Raw genomic sequence first — 26,988 nt, forward strand, 5'->3', positions numbered from 1 at the left:
TTTTTGACCAAGCGTGTCGTTATATATCATTTAATCTGCACGGCTCGGGTGACCCTAATTAACCCTATCATGAAATAATTAAAGAGGAAAATGGATCGAGTTACCTAACGGTTTTACTTATACATTTATAAATGGACTTTTATGACATTGTATCTTTCAAATTACCCGCTAAATCTAGTTCAGTCTTCACCTAAGTCAATAATGAAGATAAAATGTTTGACCTCAATTGAAACAAACTTAAGGTAGGTGTCCTAAATTGTGAACGAAATTTTCAAATCTATTATGCTTGGTACTTTATGTCAGGTGTTTTCGACATGAAGTCTTTTAAACTAATGTTATGATACCAGTGCTAGCTAGGTGTCGTGTTGCCATGCTCTGGGCTCATCAGTGGCTTATTTTCAGCTTTGCTGTATTCTGCTGTCAGTGAGTCTCTCCTTCAGTTGACAAGTAACGTAATTATGTAACTTGTTGATTTAATAAAAATCTATTGCAACCTTACTTAGATGCTACATCTATAATAATAAAAGGAAGATCCCTTTTATTTGAATTCTCTCGGTAAACGCTCAAGTTTATATACACTAAAAAAAAATCGAAAGATATTTTAATGAAAACGAATGACATGATCTCAACCAAATGGCAAAATTATTGCAAGATCAGGAATGAACTTGCCAGTGGTTTTATATTCAAAACTGTTTAGCTTTGTATGAACAGCTAAACATAGATTTGTACGAACAGCTAAACATAGCTTTGTATGAACAGTTTAACAGTTTAAAAAAGATAATGTTTTTATCAAAGCTACATGCACACATTCTGTATAGTCTGTTCATTGTGTTAGAAGCAACTTTTTTCTAATTGAATGTCGGCGAGTACAATGTTTCATTATATTTGTTTGAATTACAGATAACATTTGTTTATAGTCAGATGGGTTATGCATAAGCTTATACCAAATTTAACCAGACAGTTGTATAGCAAGCACTCGTCTTGTTTGTTCAGATACAGGAACATGGCGAGCCAGACCCCTTCCAAGTCTATAGCACAAGGTATAATTTATTGCATGGACTACAGATCAATAAAATTATAGGTCCATGAATTACGCGAACCAGACTGATCTAAAGACATCTGACGTATTCTGCTGAAAATTAAAAAAAAAATGATTGTTTAAGATCGATCAATGAGATTTATTTATTCTTTTTTTTTATAAATGGAAACAGATGAATTATTCCTGTTTCTGACTCGAATAAGATCCTTTAATAGTTTCAATCTTACTAAGGGGGAATTTAACCTTTCAGTTCTCAATAAAAATCCTTAAAGCTTTAATTCAGAGTACACTTATCAATTTAGAAAGGAAGTTGATATACAAAAATATGTAAATGAATATTTTTCTACAAACAAAATGGGAACTCCGCTTGGTTTGATATTTTGTCCTCGCCTCGCGATGCAGTCATGCTCTGAAATATGTTATTGCATTTAATATTTGAATTTTCATCATTGAATGGCCATACATTGCATATATTTAAAATGAAACACTTAATGACAACAGGATATGTCGATCTAATTTGGTTATTACGTATTAACTTACATAAACGTTTATTCAAACAATGATGGATAAAAGAGGTGAGTATATAAAAAGCTGTACATTTACATGAGATAAAATTTGATTTGGTTACGTTATTAAATGGTATATGGACTGTCATATTATTGTTGAACATACATTTGTCTGAATAAATTGCATTCCTAAACAGTTTCAACAAAGAATCAGTTTTATACTGGAGCCCGAAATATTTTACGGGGGTTTATAGATATAAGAAGATGTGGTATGAGTGCCAATGAGACAACTATAAGATGTGGTATGAGTGCCAATGAGACAACTAGAAGATGTGGTTTTAGTGCCAATGAGACAACTAGAGGATGTGGTTTTAGTGCCAATGAAACAATTTTAATTCACTTTTCGAAGCTTTTACGTACATTGCTTTTACGTTTACTTAAAAAAAGTCACTAAATACATTCAGCGGAGTGATTCTATATAGATTTTTTTATTCTATTTTTTTTTAAATGATAAAGCCTATGCGATTATCATATTATAAGGCAGTTTACGCATTATAGATTATAGTTACGCAGAACCAGAAATTCAACAATTTGTAAAGGATTTTAGTAAACTGATTCAAGATGAAGCTCTCACACCACAAACAGAGCCAAACACTAAAGTAATCAATTTTAGACAACCTTTAGACTTGCAGGTAAGTGAAATATTTAGATATTATAAAAAACTTGGGTGATAACAGTACTGATGGTTTTAAAAGAAAAAAAACTATATTTTTGCGTGGCTAAAGCACATTTTTTTCTTTAACTTCTAGTGAATCTAGCAGTCACACAAATTTAGTGTACGATGAGCGTACCCCGACTCAGAATTTGACCAATCAACATGCTGGATTTCTGTGGTGTTTCGATCACAATTTGTGTACTTCGAGTATTGAGTTAAGTTTTATGACCGCTCAAAAAACGTCATTTGAAAGTCAGGGATGTATAGATATGTAGAAAGGTTAAGAGATATATAATATGACCTAAATGAACATATATAAAAAAAAATATAAAAATGAAGAGTGTCAATGAGACAACTCTTCATCAAGTCACAATGTGTAAAAAATGTCCAACTTTAAAAGACGACATGACACTGAACAGCCCTCAATTTGACACAAATTAGCATAAGATATAAAGATTATTTTTTTCAAAAGATAATCATATAGGTTAACTCTTGACAGTTCAATTGTGCATTGTATACAAGCTTCACATAAGTGAATAATACTGTTAACTTTTAAACATTCTCATGCAAGAAAGAATGACTCGGTCAGTCGTAGAGTTTCTTTGTTGTGATATACATATACCCAGATGTCGATATCGACGATGTTAACACAATATCAAATCGATATCGATGTTTGCTTAAAACTTTTTGACATCTATGCAAAGTAAGCTTATTAAGAGGAAGAAATTATGACTAGAAACTTTTTAAATAATTATATGAACTCAGAGATACAAAAATTCAAATTTTTAATAAATTTTATTGATATTGACCTTGTTTGAAATGTATAAAAAGTAATAAATCAAAACAACACATCAAAATGGAAAATTTGAATGTCGATTTTAAATTGATATCGTCGATATCGACGATATTGACTCTAGTTAAAGATGAATACAACGTAAAATCTATAAAAAGTTTAGACTGGATGCTACACAATACAAGGGAAATTTAAATATCGATATCGACAATATCAACAGCAAAATCAATGAAATAATTGTGTATACAAATAAATTAAATGCATTCAAAGTGATAAATCAAATCAATAAATATGAAGAAAAAAATTACGAGGGAATATTTTATGTCGATAGTGATTCGATATCATTGATATTGGCGATATCGACTCGATATAATTGATATTGTCGATATAGATTGGATATCGTTCATAATGTCGATATCGATATCGACACTAGTATAAGATACGTACAACGTATACGATTCAAAGCAACAGATGACGATGGAAATTGAAATGTCGATACAGATGTCGTCAATATCCTTGATATCGACACCTAAAGATAAACCAGCACAACTTAGTGTTATTCATGAGGTAAATAAATGGCGTTCTATAGTCATTACGTTAAAATCGATATTGATACGAGATCATCAATATCGATACGAAATCGTCGTTATCGTTGATATCGACACATACAGATGAACCAGGGTAACTGGTGAAGAAGATGAAAGAGGTCTAAAATGATTAAGTTTAAATCGATATTATTAGTTACACAGTGTGCAATTGTCCTAATACGAGAATTTATCGGGTCAATAAAATTCATATCGGGTGAGGCAAAGCCAAACCCGATATGAATTTTATTGACCCGATAAATTCCGTATTAGGACAATTGCACACTGTGTAACTAATAATATCCGTATTAGGACAATTGAACACTGTGTAACGAATTTATCCTGATTTTGTTATATTACATATTATTATATTCAAATTCAATGTTAGGACAATATCAATAAATATATTTTAGATATTAAATGAAAAAATGTGAAAAATAAAAAATATTATGACTACAAAGCAACTCAATTGTTTTTTGTTTTTTTTTATTAGGTCAATGGTATAAGGGAGATAATTCCAATTGACGTAATAAATAGGGGAGATAATTCCAATTGACGTAATAAATAAGGGAGATAATTCCAATTGACGTGATAAAAAAAATGTACTGAAATTTATTAGGACAATATCAGCCAATCAAATTGCGAGAAATTACTCTAAATCACGGGATAATGTAATTACATCGTATCTTGGACATACCTCACATGAACGGACACATGTAATACCATTCGATTGTATTGATTGGAAATCTATATTTTATATCTCGTGTTTCGAACTGATATATATATGTTCATTACTGTTTAATATTTTCATTTATTCATTTATTCAAGTCAAATAGCACTAGTGATTTTGGACTATTATGATTTTCAGTGTAATTGAACTAAAAATATATACTATATTAATATTCTATATGTATCCGAGACGGAAGAGGTTTTGTGTAAAAGACTTCCGTTTTTGTTTATTGAGTTGATGTTTACTACGTTGTTTTTTTTAAAGAAATATTTAGACGTAGAAATTGATGAAGAACCTGTGTCACGTGAGAAGTTGTTGGAATTAGGAAGGAGAGTGATAGATGGCAGTGTTGTTTCAGGTACCGCACGATAAAAAAAAAGTTTATTGAAATTAATACCAATTAAGGTACCATTTAAAACAATCTGTCTATTCTCTCTTATTTATTGTATTAGTTGTGATATACGAGCTGAGAGTACAACAAGTTCATTGTGTATTTTTGATTTCTTCATCTGTTCGCCTTTCATTTAATTTTTCGTAAGGCGAGGAAGATGGTTGAAGACTTATTTTTAATTCTGTTTTACCAAGACAGTGTTGGCTTTTAAATTTGATATTTTTGATGTGTGTGAACCCATATCTTGTTTGACAGAGGGAAAGACATTATGTCTCCTTTCAATGGGAATTAACAAAGTTAAGGGCGTTGCAGATACAGAAAATATGTATGCTTGATAATCTCTGATATATGATCAGCCAGGCTATTTTTTTTTTAAAAATGCAATCAAACCACTTTATGTACGTACTGGTATAGAAAAACAATCAACAGACTTTTGTCATGACAATCATTCATATAAGAAGGAGGGGTAGAAGGGGATGTAATCCCTTATTCCGGTAAAAATTAACACTATATATCCTTTTACCTTTACGAAAATATAACGCATCCATTCACAGATCCCGAAAAAAATATTCTCCTATATCAATTAAAAGACTTTCAAAGAATTTAGTTTGTTTATGATTATAAACTGGTACAATGCCGGAAATTTGAGTAAAATTATCTGTATGTTTATTAGTTTGTATCTTGTTTTTTTTTTTTTTTTTTTTTTGGTTGCTTTATTTGTTGTTTGTTCCGTATTATTGTTTGCTATAATGGAGGATGGCTTTCTTAATTGAATTTTCATGCAGCCATGTATCTAACGTTTAATTTTAATTCTCAAAATTACGTTTCTTGATTTGAAATTATTAAATTTTCTTCTTTTTTCACTGATCTGTGAATTTCTGGTACAATAATACATTTATACAGTATAATAATGATTGTATTAATGTGTATTTATATATTCATAGGCCATCCTCGTTTCTTCAACCAGCTGTACAGCGGAATTGATCCATACAGCCTTTTTGGAGCATGGCTAGCTGAAGTTCTCAATTGCAATGTGTGAGTGTTCGAAGCATGGTTGAGGCTTGGGAGTTCGCCTTGATTATAAATATAAGACAAAAACGCCTTGCCTTATCTACCGACCGTGAAGGGCTGTATAGACATTCAAGGTCGTTAAAAACTTCTATTTGTTGGTTCCTTATAATCTTTTAAGAAGAAGACTGTAAATAATAGGAAAACAAAGGATATGTTGTATCCATCCATGACACGAAATCAGTTAATGCACACAAAAAACACATACACAAAAAGCTAAGATTGCTATTATTCATCTCAATGTCAATGTTCATTCTAATTTCACTGAGTACTAGTATATATAATATTTTACTTCAGAAACGAAGGTGGTGTTCAACCGAATTGCTCTGAATCACAATTTATTTTCTAGTTTCAGTGATCTTCAATGTGCTGATTTGTTGGTTATATTTTTCTTTCATTTTCATAGTCTCTTCTTTTGGCAATTATTTTGGTTTATTATTTATGATTTACTCCTTATTTCTTTGAAATCACAATCACTATTTCAGACACACGTACGAAGTTGCACCGGTAATGGTAGTTTTAGAAAACTATATTTTCAAAAAGTTATCATCAATTATTGGGTACCAAGATGGCGAAGGTGTTTTTTGTCCAGGTATTATTTTATTATTTTCTGGATATTAATTATGGGTAATACGTCTGCGTTTTCTGTGTAAGTGGAAAGGCTAAGACACATTCATTTAAATTTTTAATTTTGAACTGAATCATAAATAAACAATCATACCAATCTTAAGAATGCACATAAATTTACGTCCAAATTATTTTATTGAAAGGGTCTAACGGTACAGTCATGCACGTGTGTTGATATGTTATAAGCGAATAATAGTACCACTGTGTAGCGCAATTTCAAATCCGGAACTCTCTCAATTTTCATTTTTGATTTGTTTTCATGTATGAATCGGGAAATAAATAGTTATGTTGTTACTGCAGTAATAACTATAACTAATGTATGGCCTAAAACACTATTTATTGTACATGCAAACCTCCATTTTAGTACAATCTTCACACAAGTGTGGAAGTAGAATCACGAATTTGGTATCCTGTCGTTCAGCAGTCCGTACTTTGAACTTTTTGGTTTTATGTACCGTTCGGCGTTGTGCTACTTGCACACATCTCTTTTTTTTTTATCATACCTAAGAATCCGAAGCTAATTTATGTTTCAGGCGGTTCGTTTTGCAATATAATGGCTATACATTTAGCTAAACTCAAATACGATCCAACGCTTAAACAAAAAGGAGTGTTTAGTATTCAACCAATGGTCCTTCTGACATCTGAGGATGCGCACTACTCTATAGCAAAAGGCGCCAACTTTCTCGGATTCGGGACAGATAGTATAATAAAAGTGAAAACTGACGACAAAGGCAGAGTAAAACCAGATGACTTAGAAAACAAAATACAACAATGTAAACAAAATGTAAGTTTATGAAGTATATATACCATGTACTACTAGTAGCAAAAATTACAAAGAGTTCCTATATGAATCCTATATCTTTCTAAAATTATTGGAATCGATCATTATTATTACCAGATCTAACGGAGAAGTCAAAGTGAACAGAAACAGGAACATTATTGGGTATCATTGATTATATTGAAAGCATTGGCTCTGTTTCGCATCGGGTATATTTATCTTTTCTATATGTAGTTATAAAATAATCACCGAAGTTACTTTGGTAAACCCAGAGTGAAAAGTTACTGTTGTTATACCTTCCGAATGTAGTCTGTGATACCTATTCATGGCAATCAAGTACAAAGTATAATATTTATGAAAGCTCGTGTGTAATCTTCATGATAGAAATAAAATAAAAACTTTCTCATTATTAAGAAAACTACCCCTGTCATGTTTATGGCGACCTGTGGAACTACAGTGCTTGGTGCCTATGATGATTTGGAGGGTGTAGCTGATGTTTGTCAACGTCATAATGTATGGATGCATGTAGATGTAAGTACTTATATTTGTCTTATGACAAAATACAGATAAAGAAAACAATTATTTGTTATAGAAAAAAATATAATATCTAACTGTAACTTTCAGATTCGTTGTTTGTATCACTTTTCTTTTCATATATAGAATGAAATTTATAACAGTGTAGCTATGGCCATTCATTGACTGGGGGAAATTAGGTGAACGTTCGTCTGTAATGCCCACTGCTCACGACGTACTTATCATAGAAATTTAAACTGTGAGGTCACCAAAGGTTCTAAACGCCTAAATAAAATAATTAAAAATACTAATCAGGAATAACCTTTGTAATTTGAGAATAAATAAAAATGGCCTTCAACACGGAGTCTTGGCTCACACCGAACAGCAAGCTATAAAGGTTGAATACTTAAAATTCTTTACTTGATTTTTTGTTATGGTTTGACCATCAATTTTCCTAATATGATATCGCACGTTCTTTCAGATTATTTTTTTTACTTAATTGGCTTTAAAAGTTACAATGCATGATGTCGTCTGTTTATGTAGTTCATATGTGTTTTTTGTTTCTCGTTGGTTTTCCCGTTTGAATGGTTTTACACTAGTAGTTTTGGGGCCCTCTATAACTTGCTGTTCGGTGTGAGCCAAGGCTCCGTGTTGCAGGTCGTACCTTGACCTATAATGGTTTACTTTTATGAATTATTACTTGGGAGGAGAGTTGTCTCATTGGCACTCATACCACATCTTCCTATATCTATCTTTATCTATACATTTTTTTTTTCAACAAAAGAATATATCACAAGAATAAAAGTTTTGTAAGAAACGTGAGAAATTGTGTTGAACTTGAAGATAAGGCAAAGTGACAAATATCTGAAAGAATGAATCGTTTTATGGTATTGAACAAAGAAATCAAATGATTTTTTAATTATCCAGAACTCTTCACAAACAAAACCCACATGTATACGCATTGAATAAATAGTAGGCCATTCTTAAATGATCACACCGTAGAAGTAGTTGTGCTCTTAATCAATGAGATATTTTGTGAATTAACCCCATCAACTTAATAGTTTTTTTATAATGGATAAACCTATTTTTTTTATTATTATTAAATAATATCATCTCTGAACATTATTATTCTTATAAATGACACGGTTGTATGTGATGATTATAATAAATATTTAAAACAAATTCCTTTCAAGCTTTGTAAAAAGAAAGTTTAATTTTATGTATCGGAATGTGTAACAAGTGAATTTCAAGCCCCACTGGAAGGCCTCTGACAGACTGGGTGAGCATAAAATCATAGCCGTTGACAAACAAGTTACAACCTACAAACTTTTTACTGTCGACCACACTGTTATGCAATTAATTCTAATTTGACATAAAAGTTGACTGATAAAAACGATTCAAAGAATGATACTAAAATAGTAATCTTATGTGTCGTTTTATTAGCGTACCGTAGCGAACGAAGATGGAGTTTAAAGTCATGACGAGAAAAAAACATCACAATCCTCTTGACAATCTCAATTTGCCAAAAGCTTATCTATACAGATATAAGATTAGAAGATTTGATATAAGTGCCAATGAGACAACTCTCCATCACAGTAGCGGCAGGTGAAGCTCTATATTCGTATTCAAGATTAATTATAATAATGTTTTTCCTACTTGGCTTAACTTTAATGTGTGTCCCTTATATAGGTGTTTATAATGTGACAGTCAGCTTTCTTCCATGTTACTTTTGCAACAGGCACTCGGTTTGGATGTTATCGGCAGTTAGAACATTCATTCTGATTTGTTAAATCTTATTTCTGTAGGCTGCTTGGGGAGGCGGTGTTATGCTGTCAGATAAATTAAAACATCTGACGAAAGGGGTCGAGAGGTAATATGTACTTTTGATTAAAACTGCAAGTATAATTTAACACAACAGATATACAAATCTTTACATCGTATATAAGTAAGGACATCCAGACATAAGTCAAGGTTTCACGTATTCAACTTCATACATCAGTTTCAATTAACATTCCAAAAAGTACATGGCATGTACATTTTAGTGACGTTGTCAAATTAGAGTTGTCTTACCATTGTGAATATAGACACTTACGACCTCATTGGATTTCCTGTAGTGTGCACTCAATTCTATTTGAATACCAGTAAAATTTAGAATATAAGAATAATATATTCTAAAATATAAGAATAATATATTCTAAGTAAAATCTTTTATACATGAAAATTAATATTGATGATAAGCCATAACCCCTGAAGAGGTCCACTAAGATCCACACACGTTATCTTCAGTTCTTGGTATCGGATACGCATCTTTTGCGATCTTTTGATTTAATTTCCTGTAGTCAACACATAGTCGCAATGAATCTCTTTTCGTACTAAGGTGAGCAGAGTGGACCAAAATGGTCATTTTACAAATTCTAAAATCAGTATATGTGTGCTTACATAGATTCATCTTTTCTGTTTGATTTATACCTTCAAATGTGAAAGTACAAATGTTTTTTTTTTGGTTTATAGATCAGATTCTGTAGCCTGGAATATTCACAAAATGTCTGGGGCTGGTATTCAGTGTTCTGCTTTAGTTGTGAAAGAAAAGGTACTTTAACAAATACAATTTTAAAATTAGAAAGGATTGACACATTTTTCGTCCATTGAATTTTAAAAATTATTGAGTTAAATGACTTATGTATTAAGTCTGTCATATAGCAGTATCTAAATATTTATATTTTTGGAATAATATCTTGCATTTTCGTCTTAGACCTTCAACCTCTTTAGTTCATTTTCTACAAAAAAAAAAAGTAAAAAAGAAGTTCAAGGCTGTAAAACCGGTTTGTGTAATAATTTCGTTTATTCAAGAAATACCAGATTGATAATACTTTGTCTTTTAAATAGGGTTTTCTAGAAAAATGCAATGCATATAGAGCAGAGTATCTGTTTCAACCAGATAAACTCTACGACACAGAATACGATATAGGTAAATATTAGACATCATAAATATCGTAATAGTTACTAAAACAGTGCTAAACTAGTCTATTCTTGTTAAAGAACATTAGAATAAGAAAAATCAGGCTATAGCGTAGTTAATGTCGTTTAGTCAAAATATACCAGTATGATAATACATATGTAACTAAAACTTACTACATACCCGACCCGACTCTAGAAAATAATCAACGTTCAAATAAAGACTAAATACGTCGCAAAGTTCAAATAACCTGACTTTGTACAGGTCAAAAATGTGGTTGAGGTAAAACCGGCCTTACATGCGCCCAAACGTCACCTTTGTTTATCTAGACCATTTTTGTAAATCTAAATCACACAAAAAAGTCTTCCATGACACTAGTTGATTAGTACTTTGTATACGTATGTCGGCTTGGTTTAATTTCGAAATACCGGCGAATAATATTTCCCCTTGTTCAATACACAATGTCATTTGAAATTTTATTGAAAAGATGTATAATTAGTTGATACTTCAATTTTTGACAACCGGTATTCCACAGCAGGTATTTTTCAGGGGACAGAACTGTCCAATGTGGTCGTAAAAACGATGTCTTAAAAGTATGGTTAATGTGGAAGGGTCGTGGCGACAAAGCAATGGCTGCCAGAGTTGAAAAGGCATTTGATAATGCTAAGTAAGTTGTAATTAACAACTTTTATGTGTAAAGGAGTTTGCTCGGTTAGGGCTATATAGATACGTCAATTGCACGAACACTGGTTCTTTTCCTTTTCCTTTCACGTTAGTCTGAATAGAAAATAGGTCTTTTTCAACATATGACTATGAACCATGGAAATCAATTATGTTTCCTAGGGTTATGCTATCGCAGAGGCCCTTATTACCAATCAACAGCATTCAAGACCCTAAAGTTTTATAAACTTTGAGTATTTTACATTCTTTTTTTTTTGTGTAATTTGTTTTATGTTTTTTTTTGTGCTTCGTGCCAATCAGATGCATCAATCCAGTTCCAATTAATGTTAACTGATTTTTCTTATGTTGTGCTGCTTCTCCAGGTCCCAGGAAAAGGGGGGGAGGTTGACCGTTCACAAACAATTTAACTCGTCAATTCTTCGTGCTTTTTTTACAAGACATGAGTATGTAATCCAGTGGTTGTTATTGGTTGCTGTCTGTCATATTTTTGTTGTTGTAATTTGTTTTAATGAATATGTCGGTTAGTTTGAATATTGTTTAAAATTTGGTGTTTCTGGGCATTTATAGCTCACTATAGGACCACTAATTGTACTAAAAGCATGCAATAATATAAAATAAACATAGAAAAACGTATTTACTTATAGATATTTAACAGAAAAAGTTAGATCAACAGAAGGATTTCGTTTAGTTTTGCCTGAGGTATATCAATTAAATTTAAGTTAAGTTTATAATGATTTGTTAATCGTACAATAATAAAATAAATGGAGGATGATGTTCATCTCAATTCATAACAAGTAACAGAAAACTACAACTCAAAAGTATTGATATGAATATAACTTTAACCGAATACCTTCTACCAATAATAAGTGATTAATATATTGTTGCTAGCTAAACGTCCAGTGTATCCAAGTATTTTAGGATAAGGGCAAATTAGTTATTAACACAATAAATATGTTCTGTAAGGTAGGACGACCAGTATGAAAGGCAAACATTTTGAATGCTTCGGGGAAAAAATGGACAGGAGAGAAATTTTGCCTTGCAATAGGCTACACATACGGATGACTTGAGAGTTGTTTCAAATGTTCTTTAAAATGCAGATAGCATGGCATCCCCCAACATATATCTTTTAATTGTAAAGTTTGGTATGAAATAACATTAGGAGTCATTGATTTCACCGATTTAAAAGATTTCATTTTTATACTGTTTTAATACTTATTTATATTTTTAATTTAATGATTGGAAGTCCGTTATAATTAATCAGAAACGTTGGAAACAAAAAAAAAGGGTTTAAACACTGTACCTTTAGCGTATTGTAACTACTGAAATTGCATTTGAACTTCTTCTTTTTTTAAAGGAGATTGTGCTCGTATAGTAAACACTTTACATTCATTTTATGAATGTGTTTATAGTTGTTTGAATTAAATTGAAATATTTCAGTATCAGTGCACAAACATTTCATTTTGGTACATTCCACCACGGCTACGAGGTAAAGAAGAAACACCAGAGTGGTGGCAAGAAGTGGCAAAGGTAAACTGTGTGGCTCCTTTTTACCAATTTTTAATTCACAATTTGTTTTTGCTATTCGTTTATCGGTGCAGTTATCGATTAACAGGCGGAAATTCGAAATAAGCGAATTCGAATTCAGGACATGTCGCATATGATTAGAATTAACCACAAAAAGGTTCAAACAATGATCAAGGGTTTCCATTGAAAATAATGTCATCAAAATATAATACTGTACTATGCAATTGAAGTCCGCTAACTGCTGGTAATTGATGATAAGCAATATCTAGGTCCTTTGATGAGGTCCACTGAGAACCACACAACCTCAGAGTTATTTTTCGTTCTCGGTATCGGATACGCATCTTTTATAGTATTTTCATTTAATGTCCTGTAGTCAACACATAGTCGCAATAAATCTCTTTTCGTACTAAGATTAGCAGAGAGGACCATAAACTGCATTTTTACTTTGTTCTACTTGTAAATGAAAGCATTTAGGAGGTAGGTTCTTGTCGACTTTTCGTTGAACATGTAGCTTCAACAAAGGTCTTCAACAGAATTTCAGCGCTACTCGACGGGCATCTTTGAAGTACCCAGGATAAAATCTTGATTTACATTAGCTCGGCTGTTTGGAACTGCTGGTTTGGACATATTATGTCTACTGCTCCGGTCGATGGTATTTAAACCATGGTCGATACCATCACTACATCATATACACCGGCCGGTATCTATACACAGTAACACGGATATCTCTAACTCTAAATGCGATTATTTCGAACTTTAACTCACGTAAATGTACTGCGCCAGCATCTTCTGTCAGTACAACAATAAAATGTGTAGTTCTTGTTAAAAGACTTGAAAGGAAATTCAATGTTTCTATTCGGATAAATGAAATTTGGAAAACAATTATAGTTTTCATAATGAAATATTTTTATGTCCCATTTATGGGCATTATGTTTTCTGGTCTGTACATCCGTTCGTCCGGCTTCAGGTTAAAGTTTTTGGTCGAGGTATTTTTTGATGAAGTTGAAGTCCAATCAAATTGAAACTTAGTATACATGTTCCCTATGATTTGATCTTTCTAATTTCAATGCCAAATTCGAGATTTTCACCATTTTCACGGTCCACTGAACATTGAAAATGATAGTGCACATGGGGTATTCGTGTACTGGGGACACATTCTTGTTTATATTTTAAATAAAGCGTTTCATGTCTTTTTAATTTTTTATATTGTATTTCACAGATAGCACCAAATATAAAAGCTCGAATGATGCTCAAAGGATCAATGATGATTGGTTATCAACCGATGTCTACAAAAGGATTGGTCAATTTCTTCAGAGTTATAGTTGGCAATCCTATCTGTGAAAAATCAGACATGGATTTTATTGTAGAAGAAATCATGAGACTTGGAGACACTGTATGAGGTTTTCAATTTTCAAGAAGTCCAATCGTACAAAAGTTATAGGCAGATACAGATGTCAATTCAGTGTTTTTGAAAATGTAAACTACTCTGTTTTATTCATATTATAAAACTATTTATAAATGAAATCGTTATATGAAATTGTTTATCCACACATGGTTCCATTCGTCACAGTTACCAGCTATCAACACAGTTCAATTCAGTATTTCCCTTTTTAAAGAAGAAAATTGCAATAAATCAAACTGCGAACAAATGCAGTTGGACTTATTTGGGCATGGCTCTACTTTTTTAATCAAATATCTCGTCTTTTGATAGATTTACCATAAATATGTGGGCAGGGAAACCAATGGTTAAACGTTTTTTTATTCTTCCTTTAAGAACTAGTATTCGTCCCATGATTTGATTGATTAGTTATAACACTATATATAGTCACTCCTTCTTTCGGTTTGAGTTTGTCACGAGAGCTTGCGTCATGAACCAGAAACGACATATATAGTTGAAGCTGGAAAATCGACAACTTGATGTTGTGTTTTGTAAATCCCTTACACACAATCAAAACGAAGATGGACAATTGTGGTGAAGTATCTAGCGTTTGATCTTTAGACGACAACCTAGAAGGTTTCTTTTTAGAAGATGACAATTAATTTGTATGTTCTTATGAAGGAAGTAGGATTTAGAAAATTAATATCTGACCTGACAAGAGCCTTGCAAGAGACAAAAGAAAAATCCGCCATAAAATGCAGAAAACAAATGTGTAAAAAAGTGATAATAAATAAGCAATGAAGCACAGATGAAAATAAACAGTCTGCTTGAAGTTGTCCCGAGCACGTTTTTGATTTCACTGGTTGATAAAGCAAACAATTATAAAGGGATTGCAAAATGCAATCTTCTTTGAACTTGCTTTGAACTTGCTTTGAACATGCTTTAAGGTAGCACAATACAAAGATTTGTTTACTTCCAATCTCCAACCTTTAAAATTCTGTTACTTTCTTAATAATGCATATAAATTATTAAAAGAGGTATATTTGTTTAGGGGCCAGCTGAAGGACGCCTCCGGGTGCGGGAATTTCTCGCTACATTGAAGACCTGTTGGTGACCCTCTGCTGTTGTTTTTTATTTGGTCGGGTTGTTGTCTCTTTGACACATTCCCCATTTCCATTCTCAATTTTATATATAGATAGATAAAAGATAAATCTTTAAAATGAATGCAATATTTTTGTTTTGCAATCATTATGTAATCAATTATTATGCAATTAATGTCAAAATCTTGGTCAGTTCAATTGATTGAATTTAGTTCTTTCATCTCTTTAACTATACAGGACATTTAAAAAAAATCTAAATAAACACAGCAGGGGCTACAAAAGTGTGTCTCAAATTATCGCTATCGTATTCCATTCTCTCATAATTCTATAATTAGTGTAAACATCCTTACCACATAAAAGTAGAAAATGTTTAATTAGGTGTAAAATTTGATATATTCATTTTATCCAAAATCTGAGACACCTTTTTGTAGATAATGGCTCTAGGAACAACATATTTTTTTATAATAACTCAACCCTCTTTGGGTAACCATGAAGAAGCTAATTTCAATTGAAAGTTGAAATTTCTTGTAAAATTTTGTAGACATAGTTAACATCATAATTGATTACATAACTGTTGTATAATCTAACATTGCATTAATTTGAAAGAGTAATCTGTTAGCTATCCATAAATACCACTCTTTTAAATTTTAAAGCATTATAAAATAAGTTACAGCATTTTAAAACTGGGGAATTGGAGGTATAAAATCTTTGTATTGTGCTTCCTTAAATACACGTCTAGCCTTTAAGTAAAAAGTTCCAAATGCTCTTGTTTTGTGCAAAATTTTATACAATTCCTTGAGATAAGAATTGATTTGATTTTCTGTGTTTTAAAGCTACATTTAAGCTATTTCGTGGCGGAAAGTTTTTATTTGTCGAAGAAGCAGGAGTGGCCGTAGAAATTCACCGACCTTCAATAGGAAAACTGACAACCCTAGTCAATTAAGATTGGAGTCGAGAGCGCCAGCACAAGTTGGGTTCGAATTCACAACCTATGGAATAACCTTTCAGAGATGATATCGGATATGTTCCTTGTGTCGTAACTACAATACCATTCCATTTACACGAATATGACCTACCGAATTAGGCTCATTTACCATATTTGTAATAACAACACGACGGGTGCCACATGTGGAGCAGGTACTGCTTACCCTTCCGGAGCACCCCCAGTTTTTAGTGGGGTTTGTGTTGCTTAGTCTTCTATGTTGTGTCTTCTGTACTATTATTCGTCTATTTGTCTTTTTATTTTTACCCATGACGCCGTCAGTTTATTTTCAATTGGTATAGCTCGAAATTCTGAACATTTCTGCTGTCAGATTTGTCTTTTTATTTTTACCCATGACGCTGTCAGTTTATTTTCAATTGGTATAGCTCGAAATTCTGAACATTTCTGCTCTGTCAGATTTGTCTTTTTATTTTTACCCATGCCGCTGTCAGTTTATTTTCAATTGGTATAGCTCGAAATTCTGAACATTTCTGCTCTGTCAGATTTAATTTTATTTATAACAGTTTTTTAAATAATAGACACAACTTGTATTTTACCCCTATGTTCTATTTATAACCATGTTGGCCATCTTGGTCGTCATGTGGGGTCATCTGACACATTTTTAAAACTGAATACCCTAATGATGATTATGGCAAAGCTTTGTTTAATTTGGTCAAGTAGTTTTAGAGAAGACTTGTGTAAAAGTTAACCAATGATGACAGATGATGAAGGACGTCGATGGATGCCAAGTGTTGAGAAATACTCACTTGGCCCTTTGAGCCAGGTAACCTTAAAAAAAGAAAAACTGTCCAGATAGAGTACACGTTGCCCCTGTTAAACTTCTATGATCAGTTAAACACAAAATCTGGGTCAAAACCTTGATTATATGTTTTAAAAAGATCGCAAAGTAATGATCCTTTATAATATGTTTCAACTAGCTGTAACCTGAACTACTAAAACTAAAATTTTCTCTTCTTTTATCCAAACATTTAACCTGATCAAGTACAGACAGATGAACTGATGGACAAACGCAACAACATATTGCCTTGCTTCTGTCATAGGCAAAAACCTTAAAATACAAACAACGACAATATGTTACATATTGCCCTGCTACTATCATAGGCCAAAAACCTTAAAATACTTAAACTAAACTGTTTGTCCCAGAGAGGAATGTAAAAGAAAATGACTGAGGAAACACAGGGAGATGGACTCTTATTATTGGTGAATTCTAATGAAACCTTGTTGTAATCTGGTAGGTATAAATGCAATTACTGTTGGCTAGATGACAACTTCCTGAAAGAAAAGTCCAGTAGCAGTGGTATCAATCTGTAAATGGTAGTGGATATATTTATAATGGTGGGTAAAAGTAATCCACACAGAAAATGGCTAGCTTTAGATTTTCTATAAAATAGTTTCTTTTTGGTTTATCTTTTGATTTTTTTTGTGTTATGCAGTATGGGTTTTGCTCATTGTTGAACATATGTTGAAGGCTGTAAGGTCATCTAAAGTTGTTAATTTTTAGGTCATTTGGACTATGGTGGAAAGTAGTCTCATAAGTAATCATACCACAACTTATTTTTTTATATTTGCAGTAAATTTCAACTTTTGTTATATATAAGACATATACAAATAATTTTATGAAATTTTATTCCATAGACTGTATTATCAATAAAGCAATAAAACGATGCTGTAAAACATATAAAAAATGAGTTCCTTGAGAGAACGTTCCTGTTTGTATAAAAAAAAAACATGTAATCATATTAAAAAAAAGAATACACATTAAACCCACAGTTCTTTAAGTATTTATGCATGACTTGATTTTTCGTTATAAAATATGAGCTTTGATGTAGTTCACAGTCAAATTTCCTATATGTAAAAAAAAATATTACATATTGAGAAAGACTTACACATATAAACAATTAAAAATACAATTTAATTTTATAAAATAAAATATTGCACACATTCACTATTTCTCTCTCCCTCACAAACACATTTGGACGGAATTGAAAGGGAAACCTACATACAATTATCACATCACAATATCTGCAATGTAATCCACATTATCAAGTTGCCATGATGGAATTTTAAACAAAATAAATACTTGCCATGATTTTTACAAATTTATACATTAATGGTGTCTCAGAAAATCTTCCATTACTTTTTATTATCTGTGCCATGATTTATACTAGTAATAGAAGAGCTTCAGAAAAACACTTAAATGATTATGTTATGGTCCCGTTCATAGATGATCTTAATGTATAATCTTACTGGTCTCCTGACCTAAACCAAGATCAAGGGACCAGTACATATTTAATGTCTGCCACGATTTTCTTTCTTTTGCTTTATACATTGCCATGATTCCAAGTTGCCATATAAATATTACTGCCATGACTTCAAGCTAATTTATTATTAAACTATAAAATTGTATTCTGTCATTTATTTATGTATTAAAACACACTTCTCCTATGCTTAAAGAAAATTCTTGATTTTCAAGTCCAACATCTTTGAGTTTTATGTCCAAAATAGGTAGTACTTCTGATCTTGCTGATTTTATATCGAAGACCATCTCTCCCCATTGGTTATTTTTCTGAAATTATAAAGAGAAATGATATTATTTATATTTATGTAATATGAATTGACTAAAGATAAGTTAAGAAGTAAATGGTAATAAAAAAAAGGTAGTTTTGTACTTCAGAGCAGTTAAACATCTGGTAGTTCAAATAACCAATTGGTAATATAAATTGTTAGAAATTCTGAGAAAAAAAAAGGATTTCTTTTTACTTAACTTATCCTATAGGTAGAAGGTTTAATAGATTAAATTAAACTTAGCATTATGGGGCTGTATGAAAGACTTCCTATTGTATATGTATCTATATTTAAAGTAAATCCAAAAGAGACGAAAAGGGCTCATAAAATCATCCAACTGTGGTATGAATATTTTATTAATAAAACAAATATTTTAAATATATTTTTTGAATAATTGCAAAATTAATCTCAACTTGTATTTAGAAATTATTTTGAGATGATTATGGATGGCTGCTTGACATCCAGACTCATATTAACATGATTAAAGCATATATATTTAGGACAATAACATGTTAATGCAATTTGAATATCAACATGCCTTGTACTAGATTGGCACCCTGAGCAGGAATTTTAATGTCCAGTTTACTAAGTAACAGTCCATAGACATATAAATCACCCTACCCAGACACATTATTTTGACTCTGAAATGATCAGTCTTTGCTTTGACTTCTTAATGCTGCATGCTTAACCAAGAAGCAGAAATACCAATTTTGAAGTCTTTGAATTGACCCCACACCCTGCTGCACTCGAAGTGAACACACTACTAAAGAGACAACCAAATTATTTAGCAAACTTACCTTGCAATCACCAAAGGTGTCTACTCTTGCTGATGAGCTTCTGTCCTGCTTTTTATCTGCTGTTTCTAATTTATCAAAATCGCTGGACAATAAAACAGCACCTTTAGGATCTGAGTTCAGACATTTGTATGTTATTCTTTGTGTTGCACTTGAGCTGTGCATCTGGAGCATCTTCATCTGGATAGCTTCTATTTTATAGGAAAACTATCAAATATAAAAAAGGGTATTAACATGTTTGTAATTTTATCAATATATATATAAAAAATATCAAAAGCATGAGGAAGCAACCATCTAACTTCAAGGTTATGTTCTTTTGTCAGAGTCAGAAAAAAGATTTTTCGACATTATCAATCAAATTGGTTTTTTTCTTCAAAATTTAACAATTTAAGGTAAGGGCTATTCCAGAAAAAAATGTATTGGGGGGTTGGAAGGCACATTATATTAATAATACATGGGTGATGGGTATCAGAGCAACTTTTCACACTATAATTCACTATAATTCTCAATTACAATTGTCTGGGTGGCGGGTGCTGACAAAAACTGCCTTCCAATTAACCCCCCAACCCCCTACATTTTTTTCTGGAATAGCCCAAAGGGGAAAGTATGAATTTTACACACTTGGATGGTGAGTTGTCTCATTGGCACTCACAAAACATGTTATTATCTATATTAGCATTATGATTATGACTATAGGTAAAAAGATTGTTTTTGGGAAAGATTTTAAAATTTATTCTAAACATGCATAGTTCTTTAACTTATAATATTATGATTTTTTTTTCAGAACAGATTGAAACCCCATTTAGGCATTGTATTTCAGAAATTTGATAACTGGATCTAATGTCTGTCATACTGACCTCTGAACTTCCTAGAATATCACCTCCAAACCATTGAGCTCTTGTATCTTTGGTCCATCTTTGTTCTTCGAACTAAAAATAAAAAAGCATCATTTCAAAATTACTAGGGAAAATACAATGAAAAGATTGAACTACCGTGTGTCTTTATTATATGTATGTTAGTTTTTTTTTGTGCTTCTTTTCAATTTGGCTATTTCCAACTAATTTTTATTATCATTTTTGGTTATGCTTTTAACCACTGTACCAAGTTAGGGGAGGTTCATCACTTACAAAATTGTTTATCCCCATTACTAACTACATGTTCCTGTCCAAAGTCAGGAGTCAATTCTGATAATTGGTTACTGTCTTTTTATATTTATTTGTTGTTTTGTCATAAATCAAGTTGTTGTTCTTTTGTTTGTTTGCTTGAATTGTATCATATTTTTATATCAAGGCCTCTTACAGCCGACATAACAGGATTTGCTCATTGTTAAAGATGTTACAGTGACCTATATTTGCTTGAATCCACCTCGTTTTGTCACTGTTGGATAGTTGTCACATTACCAAACATATTATTGTCAGATGTTATATATTGACTCTTCCTGACCCCATCCCAATATTATCATTCATGTGTTTATATATTGACTCTTCCTGACCCCATCCCAATATTATCATTCATGTGTTTATATATTGACTCTTCCTGACCCCATCCCAATATTATCATTCATGTGTTTATATATGGACTCATCCTGACCCCATCCCAATATTATCATTCATGTGTTTATATATTGACACTTCCTGACCTCATCCCAATATTATCATTCATGTGTTTATATATTGACACTTCCTGACCTCATCCCAATATTATCATTCATGTGTTTATATATTGACTCTTCCTGACCCCATCCCAATATTATCATTCATGTGTTTATATATTGACTCTTCCTGACCCCATCCCAATATTATCATTCATGTGTTTATATATTGACTCTTCCTGACCCCATCCCAATATTATCATTCATGTGTTTATATATGGACTCTTCCTGACCCCATCCCAATATTATCATTCATGTGTTTATATATTGACTCTTCCTGACCCCATCCCAATATTATCATTCATGTGTTTTGTATGTTTTTAAAGATTCTTTGCCATATAACCAATATTGTGAAGGTTGGAAACAGAACTCACTGTTTTAGGTGAAGCTGGAATACATGTTTCTCCATCTAATTTCATCCTACAGTAAACTTCAACAGCATCAATGAAGGTTCCACCATTGGGATCAATATAATACCATCCTTAACAAAATAAAAAGTATGAAAATCATAAAAAATATTCCTTCTTCACAATATACATCTTGATTTAATAAAATATAAAGTATGAAAATAGTTGTAAATATATTCCTTCTTCATCTTAATTTTTGTCATTTTAAAATTCCACATTTATATATATATCAGCACACATATAAATGTGGTAGATGAAGGCAGAAAATATTCCACATCACAGGCAATTATTGTTGTGAAGCACTACAAGTGTATGCTTTTTATGTAATATTTAATTATATTTAATTATTTGCAAAATATCATGTCATGTAATTTCTTGCACATCTTTTGATAAATTTTTTTAACTAAAGTAAATATATTCTCATGAACTGAGATTTCAATTATAAACCATAAACCGTCAAATAAAATATAATCTGACGCTTTGCTGACAATTTCATTAATGAAATTTTTCCAGCAGAAGTAAAAATCTCTAGTAATGAGGCCCAAACTACACAGCTACTTTTGCATAGGTACTATTTCTGTACTAAAAATATGTAGTACTGGAAATTTACTTTTAATATTTAGTACTATTTCTTTACTTTAAAATTATTGTAATATTTAGGTACTTGCATTTTACAGTACTTGATTTGGACTAAATATTTTGGTACAGAAATTATACAATATTCCATGTTTGAAAATCATAATTTTAAGTGATTTGAAATAGGAAAACTTTCAAAATGCTGAAAATGTAATGGTAGTAACCAAAAGTCTGTAGTACCTAAATTTCAAGTACAAATTAAGTACTGTAAAAAAAAGGTACCTAAATATTACAATAATTAAGTAACAAAATAGTACTGAATATTAAAAGTAAATTTCCAGTACTACAGATTTTTAGTACAGAAATAGTACCTATGCAAAAGTAGCTGTGTATAGCTAAAAAAATTTCAACCTCCAGTTTTGACTTGACAGCTTTGTTATATGTTATAAGATAAGATAAGGTAAGATAATTTTATTAACCAATCATGGTGCCCAAAATTTGAGCTATACAATCAAATGAATTACAAAATAAAGCACAGAAAATGATTAGAATGATTAAAGTACAATTAAACAAAAAACCACATGAATACACATTTACACTAATTAACCTGATATAAACCAAGTTATTGACAAAACATAGTTGTTATGGGTGCCACTGTGACCTGGAGAAATTACATAAATCTTTAGGATAGTTCTAGGTCTATGGGAGACAACTCCTGATCAATTTTAATTTATAGATATATATATCTAATATATATTTTTTCTTCTATTTTTTTTTTTTTTTTTTTTTTAAACAACAATATTTTCTATAATTTTCTTTCGTTATGTACAATCCTATTGTCAATGCTTTTTTGGACAATAAAATATGTTTAAACTTATGTACCGTAAATTCAGATATTATTATGAGCATTTATTATTGCAATTTTGTCATTTCAGACAAAAATGAGATTTTAATTTTTTGCTATATTGAGAAAAATCCTGTTTAATTTATATAAAATATTCAAAAGCGGGAAATTCAATTATTGCGACTATAAGCCTGCCATATTTTAAGAAATAATAAATACATCGCAATAATTTCTGAATTTACATGTTAGAAATTTCTGAATTGACAGTATTTAGCTTACCATCTTCAGAGTCTGGGTTCTGGAGAAGAATATCTTTGCAGGTGACACCTGGATTATGTTTCTTGCCATTTGGTTTTTTGGTACGTAGGAGGGCCTCTTGAATTCTAGACAAATCTTCGTTTACTTGTGGAGTAGCCTTTGGATCGTCACCGTACTAAAATGAAAAATCAAAAATTTCAACAGTTTTATACAAATTTGGGTACAACTTCATAACTATCATTCTTTTTCACTGTCATTGAACCTGAATTTAAAAACAAGAATTTCAACAATTTTTATACAAATTTTGATACAACTTCATTACTATCATTCTTTATCACTGTAATTTAACCTACGATGCAAGACCCTTATAGGAAGTGAAGGTCTTACAGTGACTTGACTGATAGTGTTGCTATCCAACAATTGCAATTCATTCAAAATTTTGACCAAATTGCAATTTGTTTTATTAAACCAAATTGTTCAACTGGTCAGAAATTTGAACAAATTGTTCAGTCAAAATGTGAAAGTGCAAGGTGATAAAATAAATCATACTTACAATCCTATAAGACTTTACTCCACTGTGTTGATGTTATTTTTAAATTGGTTTATCAGTCTGTATAGGTATATATAGCTATTACCATACTAAAGGTGAACTGTTTTATTTGTAATTGCTATAAAAATGTCCAAACTAAGCTTTTATATAGTTTTTCTTTCAAAATGTATTCTATATTCATAAGAATCACACAGTATATGAATAAAAACATCATATTCAGTAAAATAATTTGTAAAATTGCAATATATTTGTAGGAAGGGGAGATAATCTTTTTTGGTTTCAAAAAGTCTTTATTCAAAAGAATAGTATTTTAGGTTATTTTCCCAAGGAAACTTATCAATAGCATATTGTTATTTCACATATAGTTTACTGAATATATGATGTATTATTTTAAATGATATATGATTCTTATAAATACAAAATCCTTTTCGAAAGAAAAACTATATAAAAGATCATAAAAGCTTAGTTTGGACATTTTTATAGCAATTCAAAATAAAATAGTTGACCTTTAGTATGGTAATGGCTATAATATAACATATATGATATAATATATCAATACAGTGGAGTTAAAGGCTTATAGGATTGTAAGTATATTTTATTTTATCACCTTGCACTTTCACATTTTGACTGAACAATTTGTTCAAATTTTTGACCAGCTGAACAATTTGGATTAATAAAACAAATTGCAATTTGGTCAAAATTTTGAATGAGTTGCAATTGGTATAATTATATTATATCATATATGTTATATTATAGCCATTACCATACTAAAGGTCAACTATTTTATTTTGAATTGCTATAAAAATGTCCAAACTAAGCTTTTATATAGTTTTTCTTTCGAAAAGGATTTTATATTTATAAGAATCATATATCATTTAAAATAATACATCATATATTCAGTAAACTATATGTGAAATAACAATATGCTATTGATAAGTTTCCTTTGGGAAATAACCTAAAATACTATTCTTTTGAATAAAGACTTTTTGAAACCAAAAAAGATTATCTCCCCTTCCTACAAATATATTGCAATTTTACAAATTATTTTACTGAATATGATGTTTTTATTCATATACTGTGTGATTCTTATGAATATAGAATACATTTTGAAAGAAAAACTATATAAAAGCTTAGTTTGGACATTTTTATAGCAATTACAAATAAAACAGTTCACCTTTAGTATGGTAATAGCTATATATAACTATACAGATTGATAAACTAATTTAAAAATAACATCAACACAGTGGAGTTAAAGTCTTATAGGATTGTAAGTATGATTTATTTTATCACCTTGCACTTTCACATTTTGACTGAACAATTTGTTCAAATTTCTGACCAGTTGAACAATTTGGTTTAATAAAACAAATTGCAATTTGGTCAAAATTTTGAATGAATTGCAATTGTTGGATAGCAACACTATCAGTCAAGTCACTGTAATTACCACTCAGTAGTAGTTTGTAAATTCCCTATTTTTTGCAAGTATAAAAGACCTATAAAATGAACAATCATCAATATATTTCCTTTCTCTTAATGCAAGAAATACCAACACCCTTACTTTTATTTGATCACTGATATTTACTGTTAAAAATAATTTGGCTCATTTAATTTTCATAAAATTTTGACAAACAATTTACTTTGACTCTTTGACAAAAATATAATTTCAAACAACTTGAATCACATTGCTTTATAAGAAAAAATTAATTGGATAATTAGCAGTTTGACAAACACCTGTTTTGATCATTGAGAAGCTTAATATTTCCTTAACAATAGAACAAATTAAAATGTTCAGCTAATTTTTACAGAGTTACCTCCCTGCAGTGTAATGTACCACCTTAACTTTTGTAGATTATGTTTACTTACATATAGTGGATCTGGTCCCTTCTGGCCGCCTCCTCCATAAGTTGGTTGTTGAGGCCAGGCAGGTGCATAACCCTGCAATTATAAGAGATTGCATAAAATGAAAAACCTAATCCTAAGTTAGCTTCAAACTTCCTTCTTTATTTTGCCTAATGTTTTACTTTTTTTTCATGCTGCACTGAGGAGTTTTCAATAAGCCTGATTTCTCTAGTTCTTAGCCAGATTTATCCTTTACCTGAACGGTTCATTATTTATATCTAATCAACGTGTGATTTTTTTTAAATTCTTTTATGACGTAAACTTGTCTTGTTTTCTTCTGAATTTCCTGTTGTGACATCACAAAATTACACATCAACATGTCCGATGACATGAAATATTTCAAAAGAACATATCTTTTTGCAGATCATTTGAATTTTATTTTTTTTAAGTTTGCCTGCATTTTGCCTAAAAGTTATTAGAGAAACAGATTCTATCATTAAATTTTGTGCAAAACTATGATGAGTTCTCTTTTTCCAATATCAAATGATTGTAATTTCCATACTGAAATTTGGTTTCACTCCGTAAGCTTCCAATTTCAAATTTGAAAAACACTCAATTCATGGGTAGAGTCTGTATATCTTTGATGAATTCTTTTATTTCAATATTATATGATTGTATTTGCCATACTGAAATTCGGTATTGTTACCTTATGTTTGAAAATTTTCCAAAAATGTTACAGCCTCATTATAATATTATAATAGTATATAAACTTACAGGTGGTCCGGGAGGTCCTGCTGGTCCTTGTGGTCCTTGGGGTCCCTTAAATCATAAAAAGGACCGTTTCAAAGACAGTTAAACACTACCATCACAACAGTCAAATGGAACTTTCAAAATTTTGAGTCTTTTTAAAATCTTTTCTATTTTCACAAAATTTTTAATTTTCACAAAATCTGTATAATCTTTTTAAATCTTTTGGATTTTTCTGCTCCTAAAATTCTTCTGTATTTGATTTTCTAAACACTGAAAATCAAGCAAACCTGAAGGATGTTTTCTGTAGATGTAGAATCCCTCCGGTAGATCATAATCATTAAACAGAACTATACTAAAGTTTGAAACAGAAG

The 26,988-nt window shown here is 31.0% G+C and overlaps 2 protein-coding genes and 1 long non-coding RNA gene across 3 annotated transcripts in view; 2 read left to right on the forward strand and 1 right to left on the reverse strand.

The window, feature by feature from the left end:
• The first annotated feature begins 904 nt into the window (after positions 1-904).
• On the forward strand, positions 905-14,429 carry LOC143062938 (cysteine sulfinic acid decarboxylase-like). Its single transcript, XM_076234781.1, has 14 exons — positions 905-1,040; positions 2,104-2,237; positions 4,632-4,725; positions 5,703-5,793; positions 6,312-6,418; positions 6,987-7,237; positions 7,646-7,762; positions 9,550-9,614; positions 10,256-10,334; positions 10,631-10,712; positions 11,250-11,367; positions 12,026-12,080; positions 12,819-12,908; positions 14,125-14,429. The coding sequence occupies exons 1-14, from the start codon at positions 929-931 to the stop codon at positions 14,302-14,304; spliced, it is 1,575 nt and encodes a 524-aa protein (XP_076090896.1). The 5' UTR covers positions 905-928; the 3' UTR covers positions 14,305-14,429.
• A 2,584-nt stretch (positions 14,430-17,013) lies between these two features.
• The window catches only part of LOC143062940 (uncharacterized), a 38,981-nt gene continuing 29,006 nt past the window's right edge, over positions 17,014-26,988 (forward strand). The window contains exon 1 of the long non-coding RNA XR_012974891.1: positions 17,014-17,149. This is a non-coding gene — a long non-coding RNA (uncharacterized LOC143062940). The remainder of the gene's footprint in view (positions 17,150-26,988) is intronic.
• LOC143062939 (uncharacterized) overlaps positions 18,087-26,988 on the reverse strand; it is a 43,713-nt gene continuing 34,811 nt past the window's right edge. The window contains exons 42-48 of the mRNA XM_076234784.1: positions 26,642-26,686; positions 25,892-25,963; positions 23,503-23,656; positions 21,771-21,877; positions 20,603-20,674; positions 19,749-19,952; positions 18,087-18,952 (exon numbers count right to left, since the gene is read on the reverse strand). Of these exons, the coding sequence (XP_076090899.1) occupies positions 18,806-18,952; positions 19,749-19,952; positions 20,603-20,674; positions 21,771-21,877; positions 23,503-23,656; positions 25,892-25,963; positions 26,642-26,686 (801 nt within the window). The 3' untranslated portion in view covers positions 18,087-18,805. The remainder of the gene's footprint in view (positions 18,953-19,748; positions 19,953-20,602; positions 20,675-21,770; positions 21,878-23,502; positions 23,657-25,891; positions 25,964-26,641; positions 26,687-26,988) is intronic.

Source organism: Mytilus galloprovincialis, chromosome 2 (assembly GCF_965363235.1).
Source record: "Mytilus galloprovincialis chromosome 2, xbMytGall1.hap1.1, whole genome shotgun sequence".
Lineage (NCBI taxonomy): Eukaryota > Metazoa > Mollusca > Bivalvia > Mytilida > Mytilidae > Mytilus > Mytilus galloprovincialis.

What these genes read in the sequence shown, in the direction of transcription:
- LOC143062938 (XM_076234781.1), top strand. Translation starts at nt 929, where the DNA reads ATGCATAAGCTTATACCAAATTTAACCAGACAGTTGTATAGCAAGCAC. An exon ending in TTCCAAGTCTATAGCACAAG is followed by an intron (nt 1,041 to 2,103) that starts GTATAATTTATT and finishes TACGCATTATAG; the next exon opens with ATTATAGTTACGCAGAACCA. An exon ending in GGTGGCAAGAAGTGGCAAAG is followed by an intron (nt 12,909 to 14,124) that starts GTAAACTGTGTG and finishes TGTATTTCACAG; the next exon opens with ATAGCACCAAATATAAAAGC.